At 37.4% G+C, this 26,791-nt stretch overlaps 1 protein-coding gene across 1 annotated transcript in view; it reads right to left on the bottom strand.

Annotated features, from left to right (window-relative positions):
- Positions 1-26,270, bottom strand: part of EML4 (EMAP like 4) — a gene marked incomplete at both ends in the record, with an annotated part of 91,392 nt that extends 65,122 nt beyond the window's left edge. Inside the window, 2 exons of the mRNA XM_079549900.1 lie at positions 6,620-6,802; positions 26,204-26,270. Of these exons, the coding sequence (XP_079406026.1) occupies positions 6,620-6,802; positions 26,204-26,270 (250 nt within the window). The remainder of the gene's footprint in view (positions 1-6,619; positions 6,803-26,203) is intronic.
- Positions 26,271-26,791: the final 521 nt, after the last annotated feature.

Raw genomic sequence — 26,791 nt, 5'->3', positions numbered from 1 at the left:
AAAGAAAAGCCAAAACCTTCTTTCTCTTCTTAGGATAATTTCATTTAACTGATGTAGCCCTGTTAAAGTACCTTCTCTGTACATGCCATCCAAGGGGATTTAAAAAAAAAAGAAACCTCAAATGAGTTATTTCTAAGAAAAACAAAGCAAAAAAGATTTGCTTATATCATTTTTAAGCCTTTTTTTTTTTTTAATATAGCAATAAAGCATATGGTATCAAAACCATATACTTAAATACTTTATTTTTACCAAAAATTAGAAAATATACCTATGTATTTAAAAATATATTGATGCATAGGTGTTTTGTGCAAATAAACTGAAAGCTTGAAAAACAGAAACCCACTTTGTTATTCATACCAAATGCATGTACCATCTATACTTAATCCCACTATTAGTCACTAGACAACCCACAGAGGTGAGCCTTTAATAGGGTAGCAGAACATAAGGCTTTATCAGTTCTTCCCAAAATAAAGCCATCAAAAACTTGAAAGCAAGATGAATTTAGACTTCAAGATCTTATTAATAAATTATATTAAAGCTGCTGTCATTGCTTCTTTGTTTCCAAGCTTTCAAAGGACAAGAAGACACTCAGCTGATTGAAGACTGGCAAAGACTTGGGAGCACTAAACCTCCACTTGAAAAGAGGAAGCAGGAAAAAATTCCTTCAGTACTTTGGTGCATTCAACTGTTTCATCACATAAGTTAAATCCTAAATGAAGATATTCTAGGCAAAAAAAAAGTTCTGTTCTTCTATCCCATGAGCACAAGTCCCAGGTCAGAATGAGGTACCAATTCTCCAATAATGAACAATATAAATCAGGAAAGACAAGTCAACTTCTTTTCCTGCTAATTGATTATATTTAAACTCACATAATAATTCAACATAAAGTCAAAATTAAGTTTTGAAAGTCTTCTTAAATCAACTACTTCTACTTGAAAAAGTTTCAGATTTTTAATTTTTTTTTTAAATAAACCCAGTTTGTCTTTTCCAATTAAAAAGAGCAATTTAAATAGAGGTTTTTAAAATGAACTGGTTTGAAAAAAATATATAAAGCCTAAGTACCTTTCAGTGCATGCAAAATTGTCTCAGTAGTTACATTAATTACAAAGCTAAGAAATAAATTAATATTTACAGATTTCTTACATATTTTTGTACCTATCAATGTATATACATCAACATATATATTTCTTACTATAACTACTCCTTCAACAGACAAAACTAGTTTTTCAGGTGTTACGTTCCCAAAAGTCTAGGAGAGCCACACTCCTACTAGTAGAATTAAAATCTATTCCTGAGGGAAACTGAAGACTTCCTTGGTGTGAGAGAACCAACAGCTTATTCAAACCACATAGCACTTTTTCTCCCACCTTCCTAACATCCTATCACTTTGGTATACTTTTGTCTTTGAACAATTCCAAATGAACTGTATTCAAGCGAGGAAAAAGAGGAAATTTTAAAAAGAAAAAAAAAAAAAAAAAAAGTATCCATGGTATTTTGAAACAATTTCATAAATTCAGGCAAAGAGTCTTGAAAAAAGCTACTGAAGTGTTATAAAAAACAAGACAGTTTTTGCTTTGGAAAAGCTAACTGCACTGTTTAGCTATTCAAAGTTGCAATTCATAGCTTGAGAAGCATCATAGAGAATAGTAGAGCAGTATCTCAGAAGTATTAGTCCACACTTCTAAAATAAAAACAAAAAAACAACAACAACAAAAAAAAAAAAAAAAAAAAAAAAAAAAAAAAAAAAAAAAACCAAACCCACACAAATAACTGAAGGCATGTCCAAAACTGGAAGAAGCATATGGAAAAAGACTAAGGGTACTTATCACCACAACTGAAAAACAATCCACTGAACAGGATTAGTATGTTGCAGAAGTTAAATAAAAGAAAATCTACTTTCCTCTTCACTTTTCTTTCCTTCAACTTAGTTTAGCTGCTAAATGATCTTGAGTTAATTAACACGCTCTAGATTCAACTACTTTGAATAGATGAAGAACATCAAGAAAAGTACAGCAGAGGCAAGAGATTAAAGAAGGCAGAAGAAAAGCAGAAGACAGGAAAAAATGGGGGAGTAGAAAAAAAAAATGAATTCCAGAAAGAAGAGATGGCACTAAGACCAGTACCTGGGAAACCCATTAAGACCTCAGGAGTGTCATTACTGGTTATGTGAGCATACTTTAGTTGGACTATTCCCACGAGTAAAAGACACACGTACAAGCATGCCAGGTAAGTATTAATGCCATGGATAAGTGCCTATAATCTGTCTTTACGATGAACATTTTCCAATCTGCATTTTCATTTTCAGTACTGCTAGCATTTAATAATTAGATAATATGAACACGTACCCTGTTAAAAGAACAACTATGCAATTACAATGTTTTAAAACTAAAACCACTAATAAAAACCTATCTTATGCTTTCACTAGTTAAGCTTACTGAACACTGGAAGCCATTTTTTAAATATAAATTAAAATGACGGCACGTTATGAAAGTGAAACCATTGTTGATAGGAGGTAGAAAACATAACTGAAGCATTTTGCTTATATTAGAGAACTGAGATGGAATATAACACAAGATAGTACTTCAGAATTTTTCTCATTGTGGAGATGTTGAATAGACATTTTGCACCAGAGAAGATTGCAGAAAAGCACAGAAAACTCTCAGGTTCCTATTAGAAAAACTCATTGAACAAATTTTAAAAAATTGCATTTCCAATTGCAGTTGCTAATGCAGATCCCCAAGACCTCTACCATAAATAAAATAAATGCCTCTTGGTTTCTACTCCTCACTGTCATGGGAGAACCTCTCTTCAAAATGCCACCATTGCTTCAATTTTACTTTGTGACTTAAATTTGCTTGCAAGTTATTTGACTATTTTACATCAGTTCTCATTCAAAAAGTGGAAATGTTCCTCCAGGGGGCTAGTCTGTGACAAGCCTCCTCCTTACTTCCAAGTCTAGAGAAAGTACATGTACTCTATGGACAGAGATGAGGGTGTACTTTCTCATTGTCAGCCACTCTTTCAGGCAACAGCTCCTACCCCAGCAACGTGATGAGCCTGAACAATTTGAACAATGGTGCCATTGTGAGACACACCAAGACTTTGAGGGATGAATTCTTCTGTTACATACATTGTGACATCCTCAAAGATTTTAATAGGTTTACCAGACACCAGCTGTGAGACAACCTATATTGCTGGCAGCCACAGGCACCAGGCTGCCTTACATTTTCCTTTTCTTCAATGTCCAGGTAAGCTTTGTTTTGAGAATTTTAACAGCACCAATCATACATCAACATCAGATAGATGTGGCAATGAGAGCACAGAGCTGCTAAAAACAAAGAACTTACAAAGAAAAACTCTTTGCTCAGTCTTTTATTAAATTAATTAAAAAGAAAAAGAAAGAAAGAAAAAAAAAGACTACAAACCCAAACTCACCCATACAACACAATCTCCCTCCCCCAAACCCTGTAGCTGCTGAGGACTTATTCCCTAACCAACACCTTCCATATTTCTAAGAACCTTCAACACTATCTTCAGACGTGGCTATTTTGCTAGTCTGTAGAAATTTGTAGCTATTTGCAGAGATGCAAATGTATTATCATAGCCTTTTCATTTTGAAAAGATTTTCTGTTTGGAATGATTTTATACTGAGAAAAACTAAAGAGGAAGACAAGCCACACCAACACTGTGTGCTGTCCACCGTGCAATAGCAGAACACATGCTAATTCTGCTGCAACTAGGTACTTCCCTTATCTAGTGCCTGCACTTCATGCTTGACTAGGAGACACTAAAGCAGCGTAAAAACTCTCTGCCTTATCTCGACCAGTTTGCAGATCACCTAGCATCACATGAACAGCAGCTTGCTTCTGAGTTGCAGATGGACAGCCTAAATTGTGGGCAGTAACCAGCTAAATGATAGACCATGGAGCATAAATAGAAATCTACCCTTGCCTCCATCAGATTTTTCACTGAAGACTGGACTGCATTCAAAATAAGTATGCAACAAAAACTATGTAGAAAAAAAGAAAAACAAAGACTACAAGGATAATGCAAGAAATTCTAGCCTCTGCTGTGGTTGACTCAATCACTCAATGTAAAATAAAGGGTACAAAAAGCAAGAGAAGAATTAGCTTTCCAGATATGCATTGCAGGCATAATAACCATAAAGGATGAAGAGATCTCTTCTTGCACCAAGTTAGCATATCGACTTCAGGATGAGAAATATCAGTTTAAAAGTGATCTGTATTTGGTCTTTTCAGCATGGTCTCTTCACAGGTCTCTTCACAGCACTTATTTTGAGCTTATGAAAAATCTCTCTTCAAAGACACTGCTGAACTGGTTATAGAAAAAACACTGAGGCTTTAGAAAACATTTCAGCAGCAAGTAGGAGAGACTCTTTCAAAGCAGGCTTGATATCGCCTACTTGTCAGATTAAAACTTGATGGAAAGATTCAGGATGCCTTTTTTTTTTTTCTAGTCCCATTACTTCTCAGTTTATTTCAGAATAATATATCTCACTTTCTTGCCACGCTTCAAATTAAACACATCTCTCAATGTATTCAGAAAAACATACACATCTTTTCTTGTTACTCATTAATAATGACAGCATGTATAAAGCAAGTACTGCTTTGGAGACATACTTCTGTGAAGTATGAAAATTAAATGAAATTGGAAAAAAACCAACATACTGTATTATTTGATATAAAACTAATTGCTGAAATGCAGAAACCTATACTCTTGACAGAATCACGAACACCAGAAAGAGTTTTGGAGAATTACAATAACCTTTGTAACAACCATGACTTAACAAGTAAAAGCCTGTGATACACCCATGAAATACTTCAAAGAAAAATTAAAATCAATGCTTATATTATTTTTGTATGACAATTCAGATCTTCTGCCAATCCTGTTCATTCAGGAATACAATACTTTTCCCTTTGTAAAAATGTTTCAAGGGTTCCCCACCAACTGAATGCAGTTAAAATACAGAAAGCAAAATAACCACCCACAGCATCACAAAAAGCTACGTGTGAATTTATTTTGAAATATTTAATAAAATACTGACATTTAAGTCCAAAACAATATTAATATCTAGTTCATTCTCCACCTCCCACAGCTGTATACAGTCTTTTCCTTTCATGATACCTTTATGTCGTCAATACGCAGCTGATTTTATGGTAAACAGTGAAGCTAAGCGTTGCATGGTTACGTTAGGCAACTGAAGACGAGTTCACATCACAGGCAACTTAAATGCAGTGTCAATTTAGTCGTGATTCAATTATGTTCAATGTATAAGCTTTTATGCATTCATCTCACCCTTCCTCCCTCCCATCCGCTTTTTTTTCCTCAGTTACTGCCGCTATCATTAATTATTAGAAACTTCATGAAGTTGAAGATATTTATAATCTTCCCTCTTCCTCTCTAGGAAAAAAAATATATTTATTTGTCACTAAAGAAATTGATCTGCAGAACCTCTTATGGCCCCAAGACCTCCTGTATCCCCAGAAGGAGACGGCTACAAGTCATTCTGCAGAACAAGGCACGTGCATCACGTTTTCTGGATATCAAACACTTCCAAGACAAAAGTCTTTATCCGTACTTGTGCACATCTCAGTTCCACTGCACATAAACAGGAAGAAGGTTCTGTGTTGCATTCCTTTTGCTCACGGTTTCCCACTTAGACATTTTCTTTTTGTCCTAATAGATAGCAGACAGCAAAGACTGATTTAGCTGAAATACTTGCTTCAGCTTAATTTAAAGAGTTAGACAAGGATGTCTCAATCTTGATGAGACCAGAGATGCGTATCATACAGATAAAGCTGCATTTATAAGCAGTGATGACAACAGTCTACCATTTAGCGAGTAAGAGAGAATGGCATGATTCACAACCCAAGCCAATTAAGCACCATCACCTCCTTCCATCTGGCAGAGAGACTGCAGAAACACTTAATTAAGCAATTTGATCTCTCTGCCATAGCTAAAACAATTCAAACTTTCAGCATTTTCAGCTTTCGCATTTTCAGCCTGTACAACACAGCTGCTTTAACAAACACAGGGTATGGTGTGTCAGTTCAGCGTTACACCAGCATTGGCGTAATAGCTGAACTTGAAAGCTGACATACAGAGAAAGAGTCCAGCAAATTCTGGACTGCATGATTTCATGGAGATAAATGCATTTATGATGAACTAGAACTGTAAATTATCTGAAATATGACTAACCTTTTATTTAGTTGTAGGTCTAACATATATCACCAACATACATAGCTGTAGTTCTCCCTCTCTAGTTTAAAGTCAGAGTAAATTCCAATAACAATGCAAATAGTTATCCAAAACGGAAAACGAAATGTTCATGGGAAAAAAAAAATAAAAAAAAATCACAAAATATTCATGCAAACATAGACAAATTAGTGCAAATAGGGTTTTTCTTGTTTTGCTTTTGTTGTTGCTGTTGTTGAACGTGTTTTAAAATTTTTAAATAATCCTTGACAAAAAAAGAGCACTGTTTCACACAAAATATACCTGCTTGTCCAAACAAAAAGGGGAAAGAAAAAGTTACCAATGGAAAACATATTAAATGATAACTTTCAGACTGAAATAATTTACTAAACATGAGCTTACCTTTACTTGGAGCTGATTTTCTCACAGAAGCTACATGGTCTTCAGAGATAGCAAGGCGCCTTAGCACATCAGCCAATGCTGCTTTTAGGACAGTGATTTCATCTTCTTGTTGTTGTACTCTCAGCTCTAAGGCTGAAAGTCGGTCTTGGACATCAGATGTGCTTGCAGCTGAGATGCTGTCATCTGTATGGAGTCAAAACAGTAGAAAGAGAGATTTAATTGTTTTATTCTAAACCAAAAGCCATGGAAAAAGATGTACAGCATGAATAAGTCTGTCCTATCCTTTTGAAGTACTCAAGATGTTCAAACAAATGTGTTCAGGCAAAGGAGGAGGAGATATTATATTAAATAAATCAAATTAATGCTTTAAGATAGAAGTATTTCTAGTCATCAGCTAAGAAGGCTTAAATAGCACGGCTCCACTATAAGCAAAAGAGGAAATCACTTTCTGTTAGATGTGTAGAAGGAATAATATGCTTTTATCAGTTTAATAAAGCCTGAAATTAAGTTTTTTTACAAAGCCAGCTAAACTGTGGTCGAATTTTGTAATGCATTCTTTTGGTACCGTTGGAGAATTTTAAATGATATAAAAATTTAAAATGATATAAAGTTACAAAAAATACAGTTGGAACAAACAAGTATCCGAGTTTTTTTTTGTGTTTTGTTTTGTTTTTTTAAACATCACCACCTTACACAGGCTCAAAAAAAAAAAAAAAAAAAAAAAAAAAAAAGCCAACATTATTTTAACATTTGGCTTGAAGTGAAAAGAAAGTAAATATACTAAAAAAAGGTTCCAAAAATCTGTTTGGCCACACAGAGATAGATTAGCATTAAAGGCATACTCTGGCCAAATCTATTCTTCAGTGGTAAAAAGGAAATTACAGCTTCTGCATATTCTTTGCTTTTGACAGTTCTTTGCATTATTTCTGCCAAGCCAAAATAACACATAACAGATTTTCATATTTGGCTGTTCCAATAAGTCACAGTCTAACCACTAAAAAAGATCCATAAAAGAATACATTGCTCAATCACAAGGTACTGAATTCCTTATCCATCCTGTTTTAATCTTATTAAAACTCAGGAAGGAATGGTTTACAAAATGTAACCTTTATTCTACAACAGACAGTATGAAATATTTTACGAAATAATTCCAAACAGAAAATTCACACATTAGGGGAAGGCACTGGATCTTACTACTGTGATTATATACAACCCAAACTTTAGCTCACTAATCTGATAAATAACAAGGAAAAACGTTGATATAAGGACAACTACAAATTTGTCACTAAATAGCTTAGCCTTTGAAGAATTTGTATAAGTGAAACACAAGTCAAACTGCTCCAATTAATTAAAAATGAAAGTGATTTGAGTGCCAACTTCCATGCTTTTAAAATACAAAGCCTACATGTATGATAGCCATTACTGAAGGAGTAAGAATTTAATTGACTGAAAAGAAAACCATGATAATCTTACGAAGTGAAAAAATTCCTGCAAGGAATTAGCAAAACAAAATAATAACCATAGTGAAATGTTAATTTTTATTAAACTGAAAGGAATAGTTAAGATCAGACTGATAGGACAACTCCCAAAAGAAAACAGTTTTGCGTAATAACTTAATTCACTATTTTGTCAAACCAAGAACAGAAATATATCATTTCATGTTTAATACTAGTGCTAATAATAATACATATTAATAAATAAGAAGAACTGTAGAGGAATTCATAAGATATGCAATCAGACTGAGTCCCAGAGACAATGGATCAGAAGAACTCTGAACAAAATGCCTTCAGTATCACCAGCCATAATAGTAAACCATCTACACAAAAAAGGTTATTTTTTAAAGAGATATTTTAATAATTCTATAACTTAGCTTGTTCTCTGATTCTCACTGGTATCTTAGAAATCCACACCATGACTGCTACTCCAGTTAGAAAGAACTGTAGGTTCATCTATTGAAAACTCTATTTTCAAAGAATAAAAACCCATCTGCTGTAAGGAGCTACAGGATATTCCTACAAGCATACATGTATATCTACATGGCACATAAAAAGGAACTGAGGTCAATTTACATCAATTAAGTCATGAAGAGTTTTGGCTTTAGCAAAGTGGATTGAAAGAAGAACCACATAATTCATACTGCTGCTGTAATTACAGTATTAGCCTTCAAAGAAATGCACAGGACCAGACAAAATGAACACTGTAAATAAACAATGGCAATTATTTTAAAAGTAATTATCACAATCTTCATATCTCATCTCTTTATACTAGAAGTCTAAGCAAACACAAAAGTGTGACATTTCTTTTAACTTTTATTTTTCACGTCTTATTTTTACTTGTCTGTTAAAGTCTTCAATTAATCAAATATTAATATGTCTGATAGTGGTTAAATGTCCAGGTACTTCAAACAGGCAGCACATTACTATAAAAGATTTGTAAAAGAACTAAGTAGTTCTCTCTTAGCTATGGCAAACCATCATTTTAGAAGCCAGACATAGCTCTGTTCTTTGTGTGAAGTCCAAAAAACAGTAATTACCAAGCCAGTAAATGCTCCAATGTCGGTCTCTCTTTGATGAGCACAGCCAGAAGTGCACTACAAGGGCTTTTTTTTTTTTTTTTTTTCAACCTCCACTGTCTACCAGTATTGACAAGACTGCCTGTGCCAAGCTCAAGCACCTCAGAAAAGAGGCTCATCAGATTGCTCCTGCCAGCCTCAAAGTCAGAGTTTTGCCACTCATTACAAATCTCCAAGGGCCAATAGAGAGGCAAGGCTTTCTGCATGTAAGAGGAAGCTGCAATTTTGCAATCTCCTCAACATAAACTAAGATGGTGAAGAAGTTGAGCAATGTTGGTCTCTACTTGTGCTATGGAGGTTCAGCCCCTAAACAAAGCCCAGTGAGTTGATGCAGAAGCACTCGCAACCCCAACAACCTGTCAGAGATGGCAGGTGTACAAATGGAACATAAAAAGGAAATCAAGAAGATTTAGACATTTAGCTGACTCAGAAATAGGTAAAGCGATGGGCTGTGTGCTTAGTGGGAAAAAACAACCAGCAGCTGCTTTGCACTGCAAGGGCAGCACATGAAACACAATGACTGAAAGAAGCTTAACATCAAGATCACCTGGAAATTAAGAATATTTTGTTTGACCAAGAATCACAGTCACACACTGTGAAGACGTTTTGGTATTCTCTATCACTCTACAGAAGCAGGCTATGTTCTAAGCGATGACAACTAAACATCATGTAGGAGAACTGAAAATGAATGATTCCCAACCCAAACACCTCACCCAGGAAAGCAAATACTCAGCTGAACTCCAACATGCCCTTCTTGACAGCGCCTTGAAAGTAAATCAGCTAGGAATTAGTTTAAAAGAAGATGCCTTGAAAGTAAATACCACTGCAATCCTTGAGATTAGTTTAACGAATCCGCGAGGTATGTTTTCAAAATATCTGGCTCTGGGGGATTTCTTGCTTTAAAAACACATACTTTTAATCCAGAGAACTTTTTCAGAGGAAATTTAAACAAAAAACTTCCTTCAAGAGCATGCCATTCTCTTTATTAATGCAAGTTCAAAGTCAGTCACAAGCGAAACTTAAATTTATTGTTCCTTTCTCTTCTCCCACTCCTAAACATCTGGCCATTCCCTCATGCCACATGGGGCATATCCAGGCCTTCCATGAGCCACTCAGCTTAATAAACCGGACGGAGCTTCTTTTACTCAAAAAGAGAAATAAGGTCAGAAAATCAAGCCGGAGACTTCAGTGAAATTCACTATTTATTTGAATTAATTGACTTCATTTTCAATGGGACTTTCATCTGGTTATTTTTTGTTATAACAAAATGGTACAATTTCTGATGCTCTGGTCATTTTTCCCAAGATGCCCATAAACTGTACTCTCAAGAGGGACTTTGCAACAAGATCCATTGTGAAGAAAGCACCATCTGCACTGCTGACTGGTGAAACAAAGGAATCTCCATGTAAATGGGGGCCTGAGGTTTTTCCGCTTTTGAAAAGCAATGTAAGGTAAGAGTATTACAATGCAAAAAAAAGGCAAATATACGCTAGGTGTAAACATATGGCACACTGTAACTTCCAAAATGAGATTTGCTATTTCATCATTCTTCACCAGTTTGATTCTTAATTTTAGCCATTAAAATATTAACTCTCCTCCCACTTTTGAACTAAGCAGGGATGTGCTTTGTTGGTAGCCAAGTGACACTTAAACAGATGCATTATGCTCCATGGAACTTCTCACAGTCATGAATGAAACCTCTCCCAGCAGTCTGAACAAACCTGCAGCTCAAAAGTTCCCTTAGGTTTTGTCAAGGAGCTCTGCCAGTGGGATTCAACGCACAATGAAGGTACTAAGTACTCTCAACACACCTTTCACTCTCCTTCTCATGTATCACTGAGCAGGTACATGAGGATAACAGTATTTGAAAGATATCACCCTTAATCACTGTCTGAGAAAAAACTGAGCACTGTACATCTAAAACGTTTGTATTTATATATATATCTTACATATATATTATATATATGTGTATATCTTACAACTGAACTGGGGCCCCTAAACAATTCCAAAGTATCTATTATCCCTTCTCAGAGCCAACTCCTGCCAGCTCTGACTAAATGTAAGTAAGGACTTGCTTTTAGACACAAGGAACGTTTCAGAAAAACAAATTCTACAAGCTCCAGCACTTGGAAATTTAAACCACAGGATGGAAAATCCTACATTTTGTCCAATAAAACCACACAGACCACAGATATTTTTAAACCACTGTCTGCCAAGGCACCCACACAGTTTTCTGTTTTCCCCAGAGCACTAAGAGTCTTTTATTACAGAAATGCAACAGAAATTACTTGGACTGGTATAAAGATCTGGCTTACAATTTCAGAAGACAACTGACCCAAAAGAATCCCTGCTCACTAGAACTACAATGTGCCCATGTGCACAGGAAGGCAAGTATTGGCACAGCCTGAAACTTTTGTTCTGAAGACCACTGAATAATTTGACTCTGGCTGAGGGTTTTAGCTCCAGAGAGATAACAGACAAATTTTTCCTACCAAGTTAAGTGAAGGAAAAATTCGCTGTAGTTTTCTGTTGCTTACATGTCTTTGGACTAGTTTATCAAAGGTGCAAATATTCTGTTTTGCACTCATAATACAAAATTCACTTTAAAAAAAAAAAAAAAAAAAAAAAAAGATAGCATTAGATGCCAAAGTCTTTTGCTAATAGTATCTTCACTTACACCTCCTCCAAATGCCAGCATGCTATCCTGGATTTGTAAAGGACATATGTCATGTAAGAAGCATGGGAACAACTGGAATTAAAACAAATTAAAACACACAACATGAACACTAAAGATTAAGAAAGCCTGATTTTCCCAACAGATACCTTATCAACTCTTAATGCGTCCCTGGAGGCTAAAGCCACTGACATGAAAGCTGAGTGGGAAGTTCTCTCCAACTTTTCCTGTTGCAAATGCAAGACTCAGGCTTTTAACACACTTGATTACCCCATCTATTATTCATTTGCTTTCCTACTTTTTCCCTCACTTTGCCTCATTCCCCAGTTCTTCCATTCAGAATTTAGAACAATGCACTGCTTGATCTCATTTACAGCTGCAAAGGTGTAAAAGGTATCTTTACACTATTGCAGATGTTTTGAAACTAATGTAGGTAGATGATTGTAGACTGGTCCCCTCTCACAGCTCACCTGTGGTATGTTGGTACTTTGAACACCAGCTAAACTTTCTATTTTCTTTTCACACAAACGTTTCTTCAGGTTTTCAGAAAGAACTTATGTCATCATTCCTCACTCAAGCAGTGCATGAGTACCGTCGTGCTGGGAAAATCATCTTCCCTGAACAATTCAATGGACTGATTTACATTTTACTATTCAATCTTATTTTAGCTCCTTCTGTGATAGTGAAAAAACAAACAAAAAAGAACGTATTACTCTCCATTAGCCTTGCACAGATGCTACCACAGAATCAGACCATAAAATGCAAGTGCAATGTCTGATGGACAGTAAGCACCTAAAACATTAGAAGCAGTTATCTTAAAGGGTAATCTACATTTGTAACCACAGACCATGTAATAAGATTGCTCATTTTTCACTTTAAAATACATCAGTGCAGTCCACCATGTTAAGTATACAGAACTGAGCCATAAAACTAAACAAAAGAAAAAAACCTCTTGCTCAAGGCTAAAAATTTAGTGTGCATAAATACCTCAGTAAAAACCCTGACAGGAATATGGTTTATACTGTCAAGAATTTATGCATGACTTTGATAAATGAAAACCAGCCCATCTGGAACAGATCTGCACAGATCTGTGTATATCTTTATGGACAATTATAGAACCCAAAATTCAAATATAAAAAACAATAAAATAACATGCCATATACTATAAAATTAAATCACCATAGTACTGCATTAAGATAAGAACAAAGACATAACTATGGTGGAACAAAGTTTCCTTTGGACTTTTCAATTAAGCATACTGCACATCCATAATATAAGCATCCTGTTCCGTCTGTCGATGATTCACAAGATTTTCTCACAGCACATGAATATTCTGAAATGCAACAGCTGCTACTGATCTTGGTAAATTTTGATTGTTTAATGATTGATTTGAAATGAGTTCACATCTGTGAACCTGCACTACCGCAACACTGCATTACAGAGAACATCACACATGTTTTGAGGCAATCTCATTTTAAAGAGTTAGTCTGACGTGTGTGATGATCTATATCTTCATCTCTAATAATTAGTTTTGCTTGTGGATGCTGAACATATCTGTGCACACAGGCTTTCATATTTATTTATTTATATATTTGCTGGCACAAAAAAGCAAGAGAGAAAGATAATACATAAAACATAATACAAAAAATATCATGGAAATATTAACTTAGCAATTACCACACTTACAGCACTTTGATAAATAATATTTTTGTAATAATCCAGTGCATCTGCTGCTGTAAATACCTATTTTAATACTGATAATCTAGAAATTTATCAGCACAAAATTCACAGTGTGCAGCTCCACCCTGTATTTAATTAACTGGATCGTTTAGCTTGCCCAAGTTTCCAGTAACCATATTATCTACTGGGCACCCAAGTTTAACAAGAAACAGAACAGACTTCACACATGGCCAATACTAGATTTGATAAGCAGACTGAGGACAAAAAAAACCAAACAAACACTCCTGCACATTTCTCCTGTTTGACATAGGAATCCACATAATTACTTGAAGAAGCAGGTAATTATGCTGGCCCTCACTGAAATATCCTTTCTCCAGTTGGATACTTCTTATCAACTCCACCTCCATTAAGATGCATCTAAGCACTAAAACCATTCACTGTATTTTCACCACCCACTAATTAAAATGCCTTGTGGTTTGTTAAGAATTTTCTTTTTCCAGCATTGGTTAGCACCTGATCCCTCAGATAGTCTTCTGAAGCTTGAGCATTTCAATGCTCGGCCTTCAACCAGCAAGACATGCCCTTATCTTCCAAAACAGTGCTTCTGAACAGCACATATAGAATTCATGATGACTACAGGGACCTGTGTGGGATGCTCTGCATAACTTGTTCAGCAACAGTCCCAGTCATACCAGATTCTTTTTAATATCAGATGACACCCTGTTTTCATGTCACAGCAATAGAAAGTGAGGCACAGCATCTCTTACTGTTATATAACATACATGCTTGGCAGTTCACAAAGGAACTAAATAGATTGCAGCAGTCACTGTGAACAACTGCTCTACCATAAACTGCACATGCATTAAAAATAACACTGTGTCTTAAAATCTTCTAGATTGGAAAAAGCCTTCAAGATCAGTAGTATACAAAGTTGAAAATATATCATATTGTGCTAGAAATGTATATATATAATATATATATGTTATATATAAAATTATATATATAATATTATTATATACATTGTAATTATGCTAGAATTGTCAGCATTATTTACAACAGACCTGGATAGACTGGATTGATGGGCCAAGGTTAACTGCATGAGTTTCAGTAGGGCCAAGTGCCGGGTCCTGCATTTTGGTCACAACAACCCCAGGCAACCCTAGAGGCTTGGGGAGGAGTGACTGGAAAGCTGCCTGACGGAAAGGGACCTTGGTGTACTGATGGACAGTCAGCTAAATACGAGCCAGCAGTGTGGCCAGGTGGCCAAGAAGGCCAATGGCATCCTCTCTTGTATCAGTGTCACGGAGTTAACTAGACCAATCTATGCTCGTGACAGGGGGGCAGTAGCCCCCTGCCCTCCCTCCCCCCACTCTGGCTCCTCAAAATGGGAGGGAGGGAGGAAAAACAGCGGCAACAATCTATGGAGGAAAACTTGTTTTACTATGATATCAGAATGCAAGATAACACAATATAATACAATCTAATTGAAATTGAGACGAATCAATAAGATAGGAGAGAGAAAGTTTCTGAGACCAAGTCAAACCTGAAAAGCTTGGAACAGCTAGGAAAGCACGCTCCAGCACCCACTGCCAGGCAGTAAGAGATCGCCCAACCCAGAAGGGCCAGATCCCGTGACTTCTGTAATGTATAGGGATAGGTACCTGGAATTGGAGCATTAACACTTCAATGCCCAGTACACTACATGATGTTTTGATGCGGAATACTGAAAACAAACAAACAAAAAAAAAACAACAAAAAGCCAACATAAAACCATGACAATGCTATGGTGAACAGGACTAGGGAAGTCATCCTGCCTCTGTACTCAGCATTGGTGAGGCCTCACCTTGAGTACTGTGTTCAGTTTTGGGCACCTCAGTACAGAAAGGCCACTGAGTTGCTGGAGAGGTCCAAAGAAGGGCATCAAGGCTTGGAGAATATGCCCTATGAGGAGAGACTGAAGGAACTGGAGATGTTCAGTATGGGGAAAAGGAGGCTGAATGGAGACCTTATTGCTCTCTTCCAATACCTGAAAGGTGCTTACAGCAAGAGAAGAGTCGGTCTCTTCTTACTGGTGACAGGACAAGGGGAAATGGCCTTAAGTTTAGGATAAGTTTAGGTTGGATGTTAGGAAACGCTTCTTTACAAAAGGGGTTGTTAAGCACTGGAATAGGCTCCCCAGGGAGGTGGTTGAGTCACCATCCCTGGATGTGTTTAAAAACCGTTTGGATGGGGTGCTCAGGGATTTAGCAAAGGGTTGTTAAAGTAGCATGGTTAGGTCATGGCTGGACTCAAAGATCTTGAAGGTGTTTTTCAACCTGAGTGATTCTATGATTCTAACTTTTCCAACCAAACAGAGCAGGCTAATAATGACAGTGCCAGGAGCTCTCTCTCCCGAGCCCAGTGAGCTCTCCCATGTATCTCATGTCCACAGCAATCAGGCTTCTGACAGGCATGGGGCTGTCCTGCCTATTAGGCAATAACTTAATTAGAAAATTGGGTGATTAGCAGATGCTTTTGACCTTAATCTTTTTAACTATGCTCTTCATCTGTTAAATGCAAGTATTATCCCACACTTAACCCATAAAGGTTAATTAACACTGGTAGACTACTGAGACACTACCATAAGTTCTGTAGCAAAGTCGGTGTTGAAATTCATATCCTTGAAAAATGAGGGCTTTTAGTCCTGCCATAAAAATAACATAGGTAGCCAAGCAAAGAAAACTTAAAGCAACTCAATACCGAGCAACAGCTTTTTAGTTAGACTTGTCGTTTCTGAGCACTGACTGATTCAGAAGAGACAACGATCAAGTAATTAAAGGCTGCACCTTAACACCTACACAGTCCAGAAGTCTAAATACAGGTTTGAAGGACTATTCCCATTATGTCTTCTGTGTTCAGTCTTCAACTTCACATGCACAACCATTTTCATTAAAGAGATTTCATTACCACATAAATCTACAGAAGACAGTAGTGCTGCTTGTCACTGATCTGCTCAGCACCATTTAAGATGACATTGGCACTATCCAGGCTTGGACAAAAATACCAAAGCATCACACAGCAGATCCAGCAAATGCTGTGCAGAGTGCACCAAGAAATCTTTCTTTCCAGGAGTATTTTGTCAACTCATTTACACAAAGCGGTACCCACCAGTTATGACTGCAGGGCAAGGAAGTTGGTATAAAGGTTTTTAAGCAGAGGAGAAAAAAATTAGGAGCATTCATAATCATGTCAGAATCTTTAACTCCTTCCCCAGGCATTTTATTTACCTATTTAACTGTTCTTGTCAGAGAGATTATATTAATTCCTATTTAGAGCATTGTCTGTATATTTAGGACTATTTTTGTAAAATGTAAACTCCAATTCATACAGGTTACTGCCAATTTCCCAAGACAATTTATTTCACTAATGTGCAAATAAAATCCAGTTTGCAAAGCATTCAATCTTCAGCTTGCAACAACTCAGGACAAACTCAACATTCACCATCTCTGCAGCAAATCTCCTCTGTATTCAGTAGTACCAACATAGTTATAATCTGAAACTTATGGACACCCTCCAAAATCTTAAACATTTATTGTTCATTCAGTCAACAAACCAACCTAAGTTTTTGTTTGAGTTTCTAAAAAGAACATATTTGCCCTGGAGGAAAGCTTTTTCTACCCACTACATTCATAGTATTCTCATCAGCTGTGGTGTCTAATTTCAAAAGCAAAACAGAAGAGCACTGAAATCGTGAAGTGAGATAACATAAGTCAAAGCAACGCACTCTCTTCTATTGATTCAATTTTTTTTTGTGCCATGCAGTGTTTATTTGCAAAATTTTACTCATCTCAAATCATAACATACAAATGAATGATCTCCAGCTTCTATTATCTAGGAATGCAGTTAGGCATTGAGTGTCTAAATGGAAATGTTGGAACGCTTCTGAAATTAATTGTGCTGTATGCTACATTGTGCTGCTCTTTTTTCCTTCCCTCAAGAATCATAAATAGTTATCTAATTGGTAACATAAAAAACACCACTGTACAAAGTTCATTTGATCTCACTCTGCGCTATTCTAACCCACTCTATCATAAATGCAGTTGTCCATAAAGAAAAACGGAGAGCCATGGTCTATTTTATTAATTTCCCTTCCCAAATAAATATGCTTCTACTCAAACTGCCTCTGTATGAATCTGCGTTGCATGGGTTGTGCCTCTCCTTGAATGATGGGCACACAAAAACGTGTGTATTAGAGTACTGACTAGCTAAAGAGATTCATTAACTGATATTGATATTAAACACAGCATAGTGCATGCTGTTCTCGCTTACTGTTATCTTCCTTAAAGCTTAAGGGAAAACTGGCCCAGCCCATCCTTTGTGGTACAGTTTCAAGGTCAAAATTCAGCCTTGCAGTGCAGACTGTTCTTCATCCCTCCTAAAATCTACAGTGACCCTCTTGTGGATGCCATACTCCTCACCACCAGCCCATTGAGACTCATTTTTGTGCTGCTGGCATCCCTTGAGGTCCCCATCCTGAAACACCCCTTGCTCCTGAAGAGAATGTAGTCCCTCTCAGTCTGCTGTGAAGGACAAGGTCCTGTGGGCTCCAGTGCTCATTAGGCATGTGCTTACACCAGGCCAGTATGCACATGAGGGTACTCTCTGGCTCTTATATGTCTGAGTTAGATGACACAGCCATTTCAGATCAATGAAAAGATCTGCTTGGGAAGAGGGTTATCAACATGTATTATCTTAGTTTTCTGGTATTTCAGGTATATGAGTTCTTTCCACTTACAGTGCCATGCAATCTCCCACTTTTCGCTGACAAGCTAAAGTGACCTTGCAAAGTCATTGTTCTTCCTTATATTTTCTTATCTGCAAGCAAAAAATGATAATACATTCCCTTCCTGTGAATTTTAAGCTGTACCAAGAGACAAGCACTTCTGGATGAAGTGTTCTATTTAGTGCAGAGCAGGTTACATTTAGTGCTGCAACCAGAAGATGCAACCTTATGAATGTTGCAATATCTCATAGAAGGGCTTGGAACAGACCTCAAAGATCATCCAGCCCACCCCCTCTGCCATGACTCACAAAGTCAAGAACTATCTCAGGTTGCCCAGGGCCCCAGCCATCCTCTCCGTGTAGGCAAGAATAGACAGAAAGCTTCCTTTTGCTATCTTTTACTAAGGCCCATCGGTTTGTGGGAACACGAGACCAGACCTCTCTAATCATGACCCAGATGCAGCAGGACGCTGACAGCAGCAGGCCAAAATCCCATTTCAGTTTTCCTCCTCTAAGATGCCTCCCTGACTTTTATAACTGCTCACAGCTTTGGCACAAGAGGGACACCCATATCACATCTAGTGCTGACTGCAGGTGTACCCATTGTTTTTTTTTAAAACAGAAAAGAGGTAAATCTCCTCTGTTCGAAGCAGTGCTGGTATGAACACAACTGGGCTATCTGCCCCAGTCTTGAGGACAAAGCACAAGCTCTGCATCTCCCACACAGCTAGGCTGTGAGCTGCTATCTGCAGCCATTCACTGCACATTAATAGTCAGCTTCATTTCAGTTGCCACAGAAGAGCAAATATTGAGAAATGAAGAAAGTATTTCCATTCTACATGTCACAGAAAACACTTCAAAGCAGACAGGAAGCAGAAATACCTACACTGGTACAAGTTGATAGCCACCCTCAAAAAGGGGAACCGATCATAAACACAATTAAAAACCTAACTAGTTCTTTAGACGCAGTCTTTTGTTTTATTACATCAGTGACTAAATAGTCCCAGTGAAGCCCTGAAGTTAGCACTTCCTATAAACAAGGTGTGGGTGGAAAGCATTGCTCACAGCAATCTTGCTGCTGTGGCTGCTACTGTTTGACAGAAGCCTTACCGCACAGCCACCAAGCCTGTCATTCTGGAGCATGCAGATCTCAGCTACTTGGATGTATTTCACAGCAGCATTTCATATTTGACAAAGAAAGGTACTCTGCTGAACAACTCAGTCCGCAGCTCCGCCACCAGGTGCTGCCATGTTTTCTTTAATAAGGACACCACTAAAAACTTTCTGCAAAGGCTCTAATCCTACAAACAAACAACGTTACAGTGAAATTAAGCTAATTTCATTCATTCATGACAAGGAAGAATTCTAGAACAGCAGAACAGCTTTAATGAATAGTATCAGTTGCTAATCCTGACACTATTATGCCTGAGCACAGCTGAAAAAGGGTGTATTAAGCTAAAAAAAACAAGCAAAAAAAGAAACAGATAAAGCCTTCTCTATTCTAGAATGATGGAAAAATAAACATAATTTAAAAAAAAAAATCCTGGGTGTCAACTGGGATGCATGAGATTACTACACCACACTGTTTAAAAGCAAAAACACAGCACCAACTACTACTCAGAGAGATTTGCTTTCCCACTTAAGAAAGGAAAATTCCAGTTGAAGAGGAAGAAGTATGTTTCATCTTCATTCAGGTTAAGAAATAAGGCAAATTTCTAAACCTGCAAGGAAGGAAAGAGACATGTAAATAGAATTCTGTGATGCTACAGAATCTTGAGGAAAAAATAAAATAGATCACTGAACCAGATTACCTAGGTTAAGAACGTTTATGTTAAGAGCTTCCAAAATTTCACAGAGTGCCATAATTTCACAATTGATAGTGATTACCATGGATGTGTCCATGGAAGTTGTCTGCAAGGGAATAATATGCATTTTCACAGGAATGCCTTATCCTTCCCTTCTCAAAGAATGCTTTAGGAAAACACATTCCTGATTTTGAATACTTGTCAAAATTTGCAAACCTAAAGGTACCTTATTTGTATGAAAATTATTTAAATCCATCATATTTCATATCATTTATTTTTTACATGGATGAAATCTCTGAAGTGGGAAGAATTCTTCAGGCTTATTTTTCTACTATTTGTTATAAAGCAACAGTTTTTAGGTTAAAAAAAAAGAAGAAGAAATCCCTATAAATATCAAGGGAGGTAGGACTGATTATATACATGTCTGGTATTAGAAGTAATCAAGTTGTACAGACATTTCACAGATAACCAAGAATTAAATCCGGTTGTGAGTAAATAACAGCAGCATCAAGAATCATGAAAATGCTGCCTCAAGCTCTGCACGTTTCCCTTCTTATTATTTCAAATCAAGTAACTAAGTTACAAATTGACACCAAAGTCTTGCTAGAACGAAGGATCTTTCTGTGCTTAAAACAGCTTCACAAAAAGCAGAAACACTGAGCTGCAACTCAGTGAACACTGAACTGGGAAGTTGATAAGCTTTATGATAACTCTTCTAAAAAAGTGAAAAGTACTGGAAAATGAGCTATATACTCTAGGTGACTGTTGCTTCTCTTCCCCTTTTTAAAATCTGAGGATTTCTCCAACTTTCTCATACCTAGGAGGAATAATCTTAAACCTAAAAAAAACTAAGTTATTTTGAAGGCAGCTATTCTCTTAAGCCACATAATTATCCAGTATTCCTTTGACTCTTGCAAATTAAGGTTAATTTCACATATACTAAGTATTAACTATAATAAGTACTTAAATATGTAAAATGCATAGACAGTATCTACTTAAATATATAAAACAGCTATCCAAGAACCTGCTATTTATTCACAAACCCTTGGTCAAAATAACGCGCTCCTTCATACACTGAAAGGATCCCGGCTGCTCTGACAGAATACATCAGTGAGAAAAACAAATTGCTTTGTACTTTTTCAACACCTTGTAATCATTCTGAGCATCTTATTTTCCAAGTACTTTTATTATTTTTTTTAAATGTTACCAGGAAAGGAACTAACTTGGTATGAGTGCAGGATGGGTGCGTTTACAGCCAAAAATCTACAGAGTAGGGTATGGCCACATAAACCACCAGCAAGAGAGCAGAAGAGGGAGTCAACAGCACTGCAGCTTCCCTGTAGGAACAACTCAAGCATACACTCTTACTCAAGAAGGAAAGCCAGTCTATCAACCCACATTTACTAATCAGCTGTGTCAACACGCTGTGAGTTTCTACCTTCACACAGCCCTCCACAACTGGTGCTCAAAGCCCACAATCCAACTGGGTAGGACCAGCCCTTGTGAGTGCAAATCCAAAAGTCGCTGCAGGCAGGCAAAATGCAAAATTCAGCCCCTACCTCTCAGAGCTGGAAAGAACTCACTGTTAACCCATGAACAGAGAAGAAAACCTCATTCAGCTTCTCCTGGAAGGAAAAGCTGAATATGTTTCACAGATACAAGAAATCTGGCTATTATCATGGATTTTAAGTACTTCTGAATAGCACCACAGGCAAACAAGGGAAAAGAAAAACAAACTCATGTGCCATTTTAGAATGTAAAAAGAACAAAAGAGAGAAGTCAAGAAAAACAAAGGGAGAAGATACGGCATCTGAACTCTACCTATAGATAACCTATACTGTTATAATGCATCAAAGTGTCTTCTCATCACACAGTAAGTCTGACTAATGACTGTAACTTCCATCCCTTCTCCTCCTCATGGAGTAAGATCTGCATGTTCAGCAGTTTTGCTGAGTTTATATGCACATTCTGCTCTCACAGCTGCTCCATTCTGTCTGCAGAAGAAGCAGGTTAAAGAAGCATGCCTGAAGGGAGGTCTGAATTGCTACTGCCATCCTGATCAATTTACTCTTCCATGTAAAGCAGAAGCATGATGCAAAGTTCACAAAAGTAACTTTTTAGGTCTACTAATCTGGGCATGATTCAAAATTTGAGAGCAAAATTTTAAACCAGAGAATATGAATACACATCTGAATCTTTGTCTGACCTTGAATAACAGTTTATCACATCAGCTGCACCTTTGACACTTCTGCAAGATCAAAAAACAAACAAACAAAAAACAACTAACCACTACCCTGTGCCAGTCATTATCATTTCAACCTCCCTGTGATGACTAATATATATTCCTAGAACTGCTAGAAGTGAGAGAGCAGAACAGGCAAAGCAGAAGAAACTTTGCATAAAACCATAACCACACATTTGAAAATTAACTATCATGTTAAAAGAAGTGAGACTATTCCACCAAGTAGATATAGCCTTTTTAAAAGTGTAAGATGAAACCCCTTAACCACCTTTAAACTTGTAATTTTATTTTCTGTGTTAATAGCAGTAGTGTTATTGGTGTTAAAGTAGATATTTACTGTAGATATGTAGCAAAGTATGCACACCAGGGATAATTTTTTTTGTCTCTTAGTAGAGGTAAGCATTGGAAGGTTTTTTTTTGTTTGCTTGCTTTTTAAAGTTTTATTTAATTAGTTTAAGATGCATGTGTGCAAAAGCTTTCACAGACTGGTCAATGTCAGCAGAGACCTCTGGAGCTCAGCTGGTTCAGCCCCTACTTAAGCAGGGACACCCAGATCCGGTTGCCCAGAACCATGCCCAAGTCTACAGTCAATTATATGCATCGGAGACCAGTATGTTTCTTGACACCATGCTGCCCTGCTGGCCCTGCCTGAACCCAGCAAGACAAGTCCCTTGCCCTTGGCTACCTGGAAAGTGAGTGGCATATAACAAGTAAATAGCACTTGGATGATACATCCAGTGAAGCCTGGAACCAGAACAAGCTGGTCTAGCTTACAGCTCACCTCATTAAGCACAGGCTCAGCTAATGCATGAAGCAAGTAAATATTGCTCATTCCAATAGCCCTTATAATTACTTCATATAAAAGATGAATAAAAGGTTCATTTAACTCTGCCAAATTGGTAGGAGAAAGGAAATAGAGTTCTAGTAACCTGCTAAGGAAGTAGAATTAGAAACAAGCATACATTATTTTTCCATCTCTGGTAGAGTTATGGGTCCATGCTATTTTCATATCCTATAATGAGACAGGATTTCACCTCTAGACCTATCAGCAGGCTCCTTATTGCAGGAGAAGGACACCAGTAAGAATGGCAGATGTCAGCATTTCCTTCCATAAAACACAGTATAAAAAATAAAGAAACGTATAGGAGAAAAGTGAATTCCACTCATCACTACTTTTAGAAAATCCAATTTCCAAGCACTTGGAGAGTTCAGTTATAGGCAGGAATGGCCAAGTCACAAATAATGCAAACCTTTGCATCTTCAACTCTTGGTGAGTGCTGATCCTCTTGGTAGGGAACAGTCTGACCTTCTAGCAGGGCATTGATCTGTACCCTGACCTGTATAACCTAAACTAAGTTGCAGCCCAGATCTAATTTGATAGCCAAGATCTCTCTGAAGAGATGTGTCATAACATAAGCCTGGACTGTATTTTAATTGCAAAAGACTAATTAAATAAAGTATATAAAAAAAGAGTCATCAATAATAACACCAAACTAGCTTTCTTAAAAATGTGAATAAGCTTCCTATCAGCACTGACATCCCATTTATTAAAAGGAAGTTCTAGTTCTTCCCTGCTGAAAAAAAAAAATATATTTTTAGCTTTGCCAAGAAATGAGTGAGTAGATGTATGTACATACAATGATACTCAGAAATTAAAAAACAAAAAGCACACAAATACCAAAAGAGACAGATTTGAGTTTTGTTGGTATTTTTCTTCGATTTTGTGTTTGTCAAGCACAAACTAATTCACTGTTACAGGTAAGAGAGTAGCAACAGCTCTCATAAGAAACTGTATCTCCTTAGGATCCTCAATAAATAAATAAATGTAAGAAGTTATTGCCAAAACTTTACCTAAAATGCCATATAATTTCTGCAAGGTCTTAATCTCCTTCACACATAAACAGCGAGAACACATATTGCCAAAAAACCACCACCAACAACAAAAAAAATCTACAACTTAATCTGAAGCTTTTTCCTATTTCTTGTTACTAGATACCATCTTGTGAAGTTACTAAAAGCCCTGGAGGCAAGGAACTCTTGAGAACGTGGTTAGAATTTTCATACGAACAAAGCTCTATGTAGATTCTCCATGATAGCACTTTTTCATTTCTGTAAGTTTACTTGACAGCCAGGGCACATTCCACAAAAATTTTATACAAGGGTACATTAGGTCTTATGACGTAAGTAGGAATGAAATTTTAAATCAGCAGAATATATTGCACTGCTAAAAATATCCAAAGTCACATTTTCTTTCAATTACAAATGCTGACTTGAACTTTCATTCAACAATATCTTCAGTTTTGTACCCAAATTTACTTTTTTTCCTAGAAAATTTTGATTCAAGTATAACGTATGCTTTGAGAAAAGAATATACTTCTTGCATCTTACTCTGCTAGATTTCTAGACAAATCTGAGGCCAGTCCATCATGTCACGCTTTCTTCCAAAACTCCGTGTATGCCTCAAACTCAAGCCTGAGACTGTGCTACAGTGATCGGATGATCCCCAAAAAAACCCTCTAAAAGCCATTAAAGTCAATGAAAATGTCTCTACATAATCCTAAACTCATCAGTAACGATGCTGGCCAATTACAGCCATTAAGAATTTCTCTTCTGCTGAATTTGATTCTGAAGATAAACCGTTAAATGTTTGCCCCTTTTTACTCTGGCACCATAAAAAAAAATCATATAAGGCTGTATGAAACACTTGTAATTTTAAGATTTCCAATTCACCCTCCCTCTTTTTCCCTAGGGTTGCAACATCTTAAATTCTAAACTGAATGCTTTGAATTCTGAAGCAGATAAAGCTCAGTGCATTGCTCACTTTAAGAAAGCACACTGTGGCAAGGTCATTTCTCTCTCTCCCATTAAATACACATACAGATTTATGCACCGAGTACCTGCCCATACTTATTTTTTTAAGGAAGTTTTCCTGTCGATAGATGTATTTTAGACAAAACATGTCTTACATCAAAACTGCACTAAAAGAACTGCTCAGAGAAGCGTGTTTCACTGGGAATAACACTTCTCTACTATAGACAACAACAATACACATGGTTACTAATTAATTTGGTTGTCTTTAATTTTTCTTTCCTAATAACTGAACTCATACTTTTGATAATAGCAAGAATGCTTTAATTAATCATCTGGTTTACACTGAACAGAGGTCAGCTTGATAGCAAGTGCTGAAAGAAAGGAAGTCTGTATTGAAAGATTTTAGATTTATGAGGACAGTGACAAAAATAAAAGTGGGAAAAAAAAAGATCTTACCTCTGAAGGGCAAATAAACATTTTACACACACAGAAATACAGTAACTTTAAACTGCAGCAGATAGAGTTATTTTCACCACCTATCTTGAATGAATCTTTGCTGCCTCCTGCCTGAGAGGCCCTTGAGAAGCCAATGCTTCCCTGCAGGGACTTCATCAAGCTCTCCTATATGCAACATAAAATCGAAGTTTGGACCAAAGGGAGCACGCAGCAGCGGCTCTCCCCATGTGTGGAAGGGGTGCTTGGAGCACTCCTCTCTGGCAGCGCACGACCCACTCTGGGATGTGCTGCCAAAGGCCACGCACACCGCCAAAGCCACTGCATCAGAAACATTCTACCCTGCCAATTATTTACCTCCCAGTCACCTTCCTGCTATTTCCTCTGCTATCCACAGATAGCAAATTTATTGGTTTCTCATAAAGTTTGCTCAAGGACACCACGCTGCAGCAAGCTATCTCAGCCTCTCCATAAGCACACCTTGCCAGCTGCTAGCAAGGCTGCAGTCAACTCCACCACCCGGATAAATCTTCCCCCTTCAATGCAAGCTTTCCCTCTCCCCTGCCCAGAGGTGACCATACTTTACCCGTGCAGAAGCTCCCCAGTGCCGCAGGATCGCAGCCGACTGCCAGGCAGGGCAAGCTGCCCTCCATTGCTGGCCCCCAGCTTGGCCCCTCTGCCTGCAACCCTGGCCAGAGGCTGGAGGGGGTGGGATGGGGACAAAAATCCCAGGCTGCTGCAGGGAGTGGCTTGCCCTCCGACGTCAGAAACACACCAATAAAGGCACTTACGAGTGCATGCAGCGCAGAAATACTTCACCGTGCGCTAGCTATCCATCAGCGATCCCAACATTACGACTTTCTTGCCCTTCCCCCTCCCCCCTTAGGGGAAGCAGAATTTACCAGCTGTTCTTCAACCTGCTTGAAAGTCAGAAAATGGTCATTGTTTACATACATACACAGGGTCTTGTAGCGCTCTCCATTTAAAACTAAAACAATTAGGCTGTCGCACAGATATACCCTGCCATGTCCCTTCCAGAGAGACAACACTGCAACATATTCACAGAGAACATTAAGCACAGCTTTAATATTGTGATGGTAGCTACAAAAAGACAACAGCAATCTATTTGCAATAAGTCCAAACAATAAGAAGCACCGCAGATAGCTAATGATGA

This window comes from Tetrao urogallus, assembly GCF_951394365.1.
Source record: "Tetrao urogallus genome assembly, chromosome: 2".
Lineage (NCBI taxonomy): Eukaryota > Metazoa > Chordata > Aves > Galliformes > Phasianidae > Tetrao > Tetrao urogallus.
Note: the sequence above shows the minus strand (reverse complement) of the source record. Positions and strands in the feature narration are given on the sequence as shown.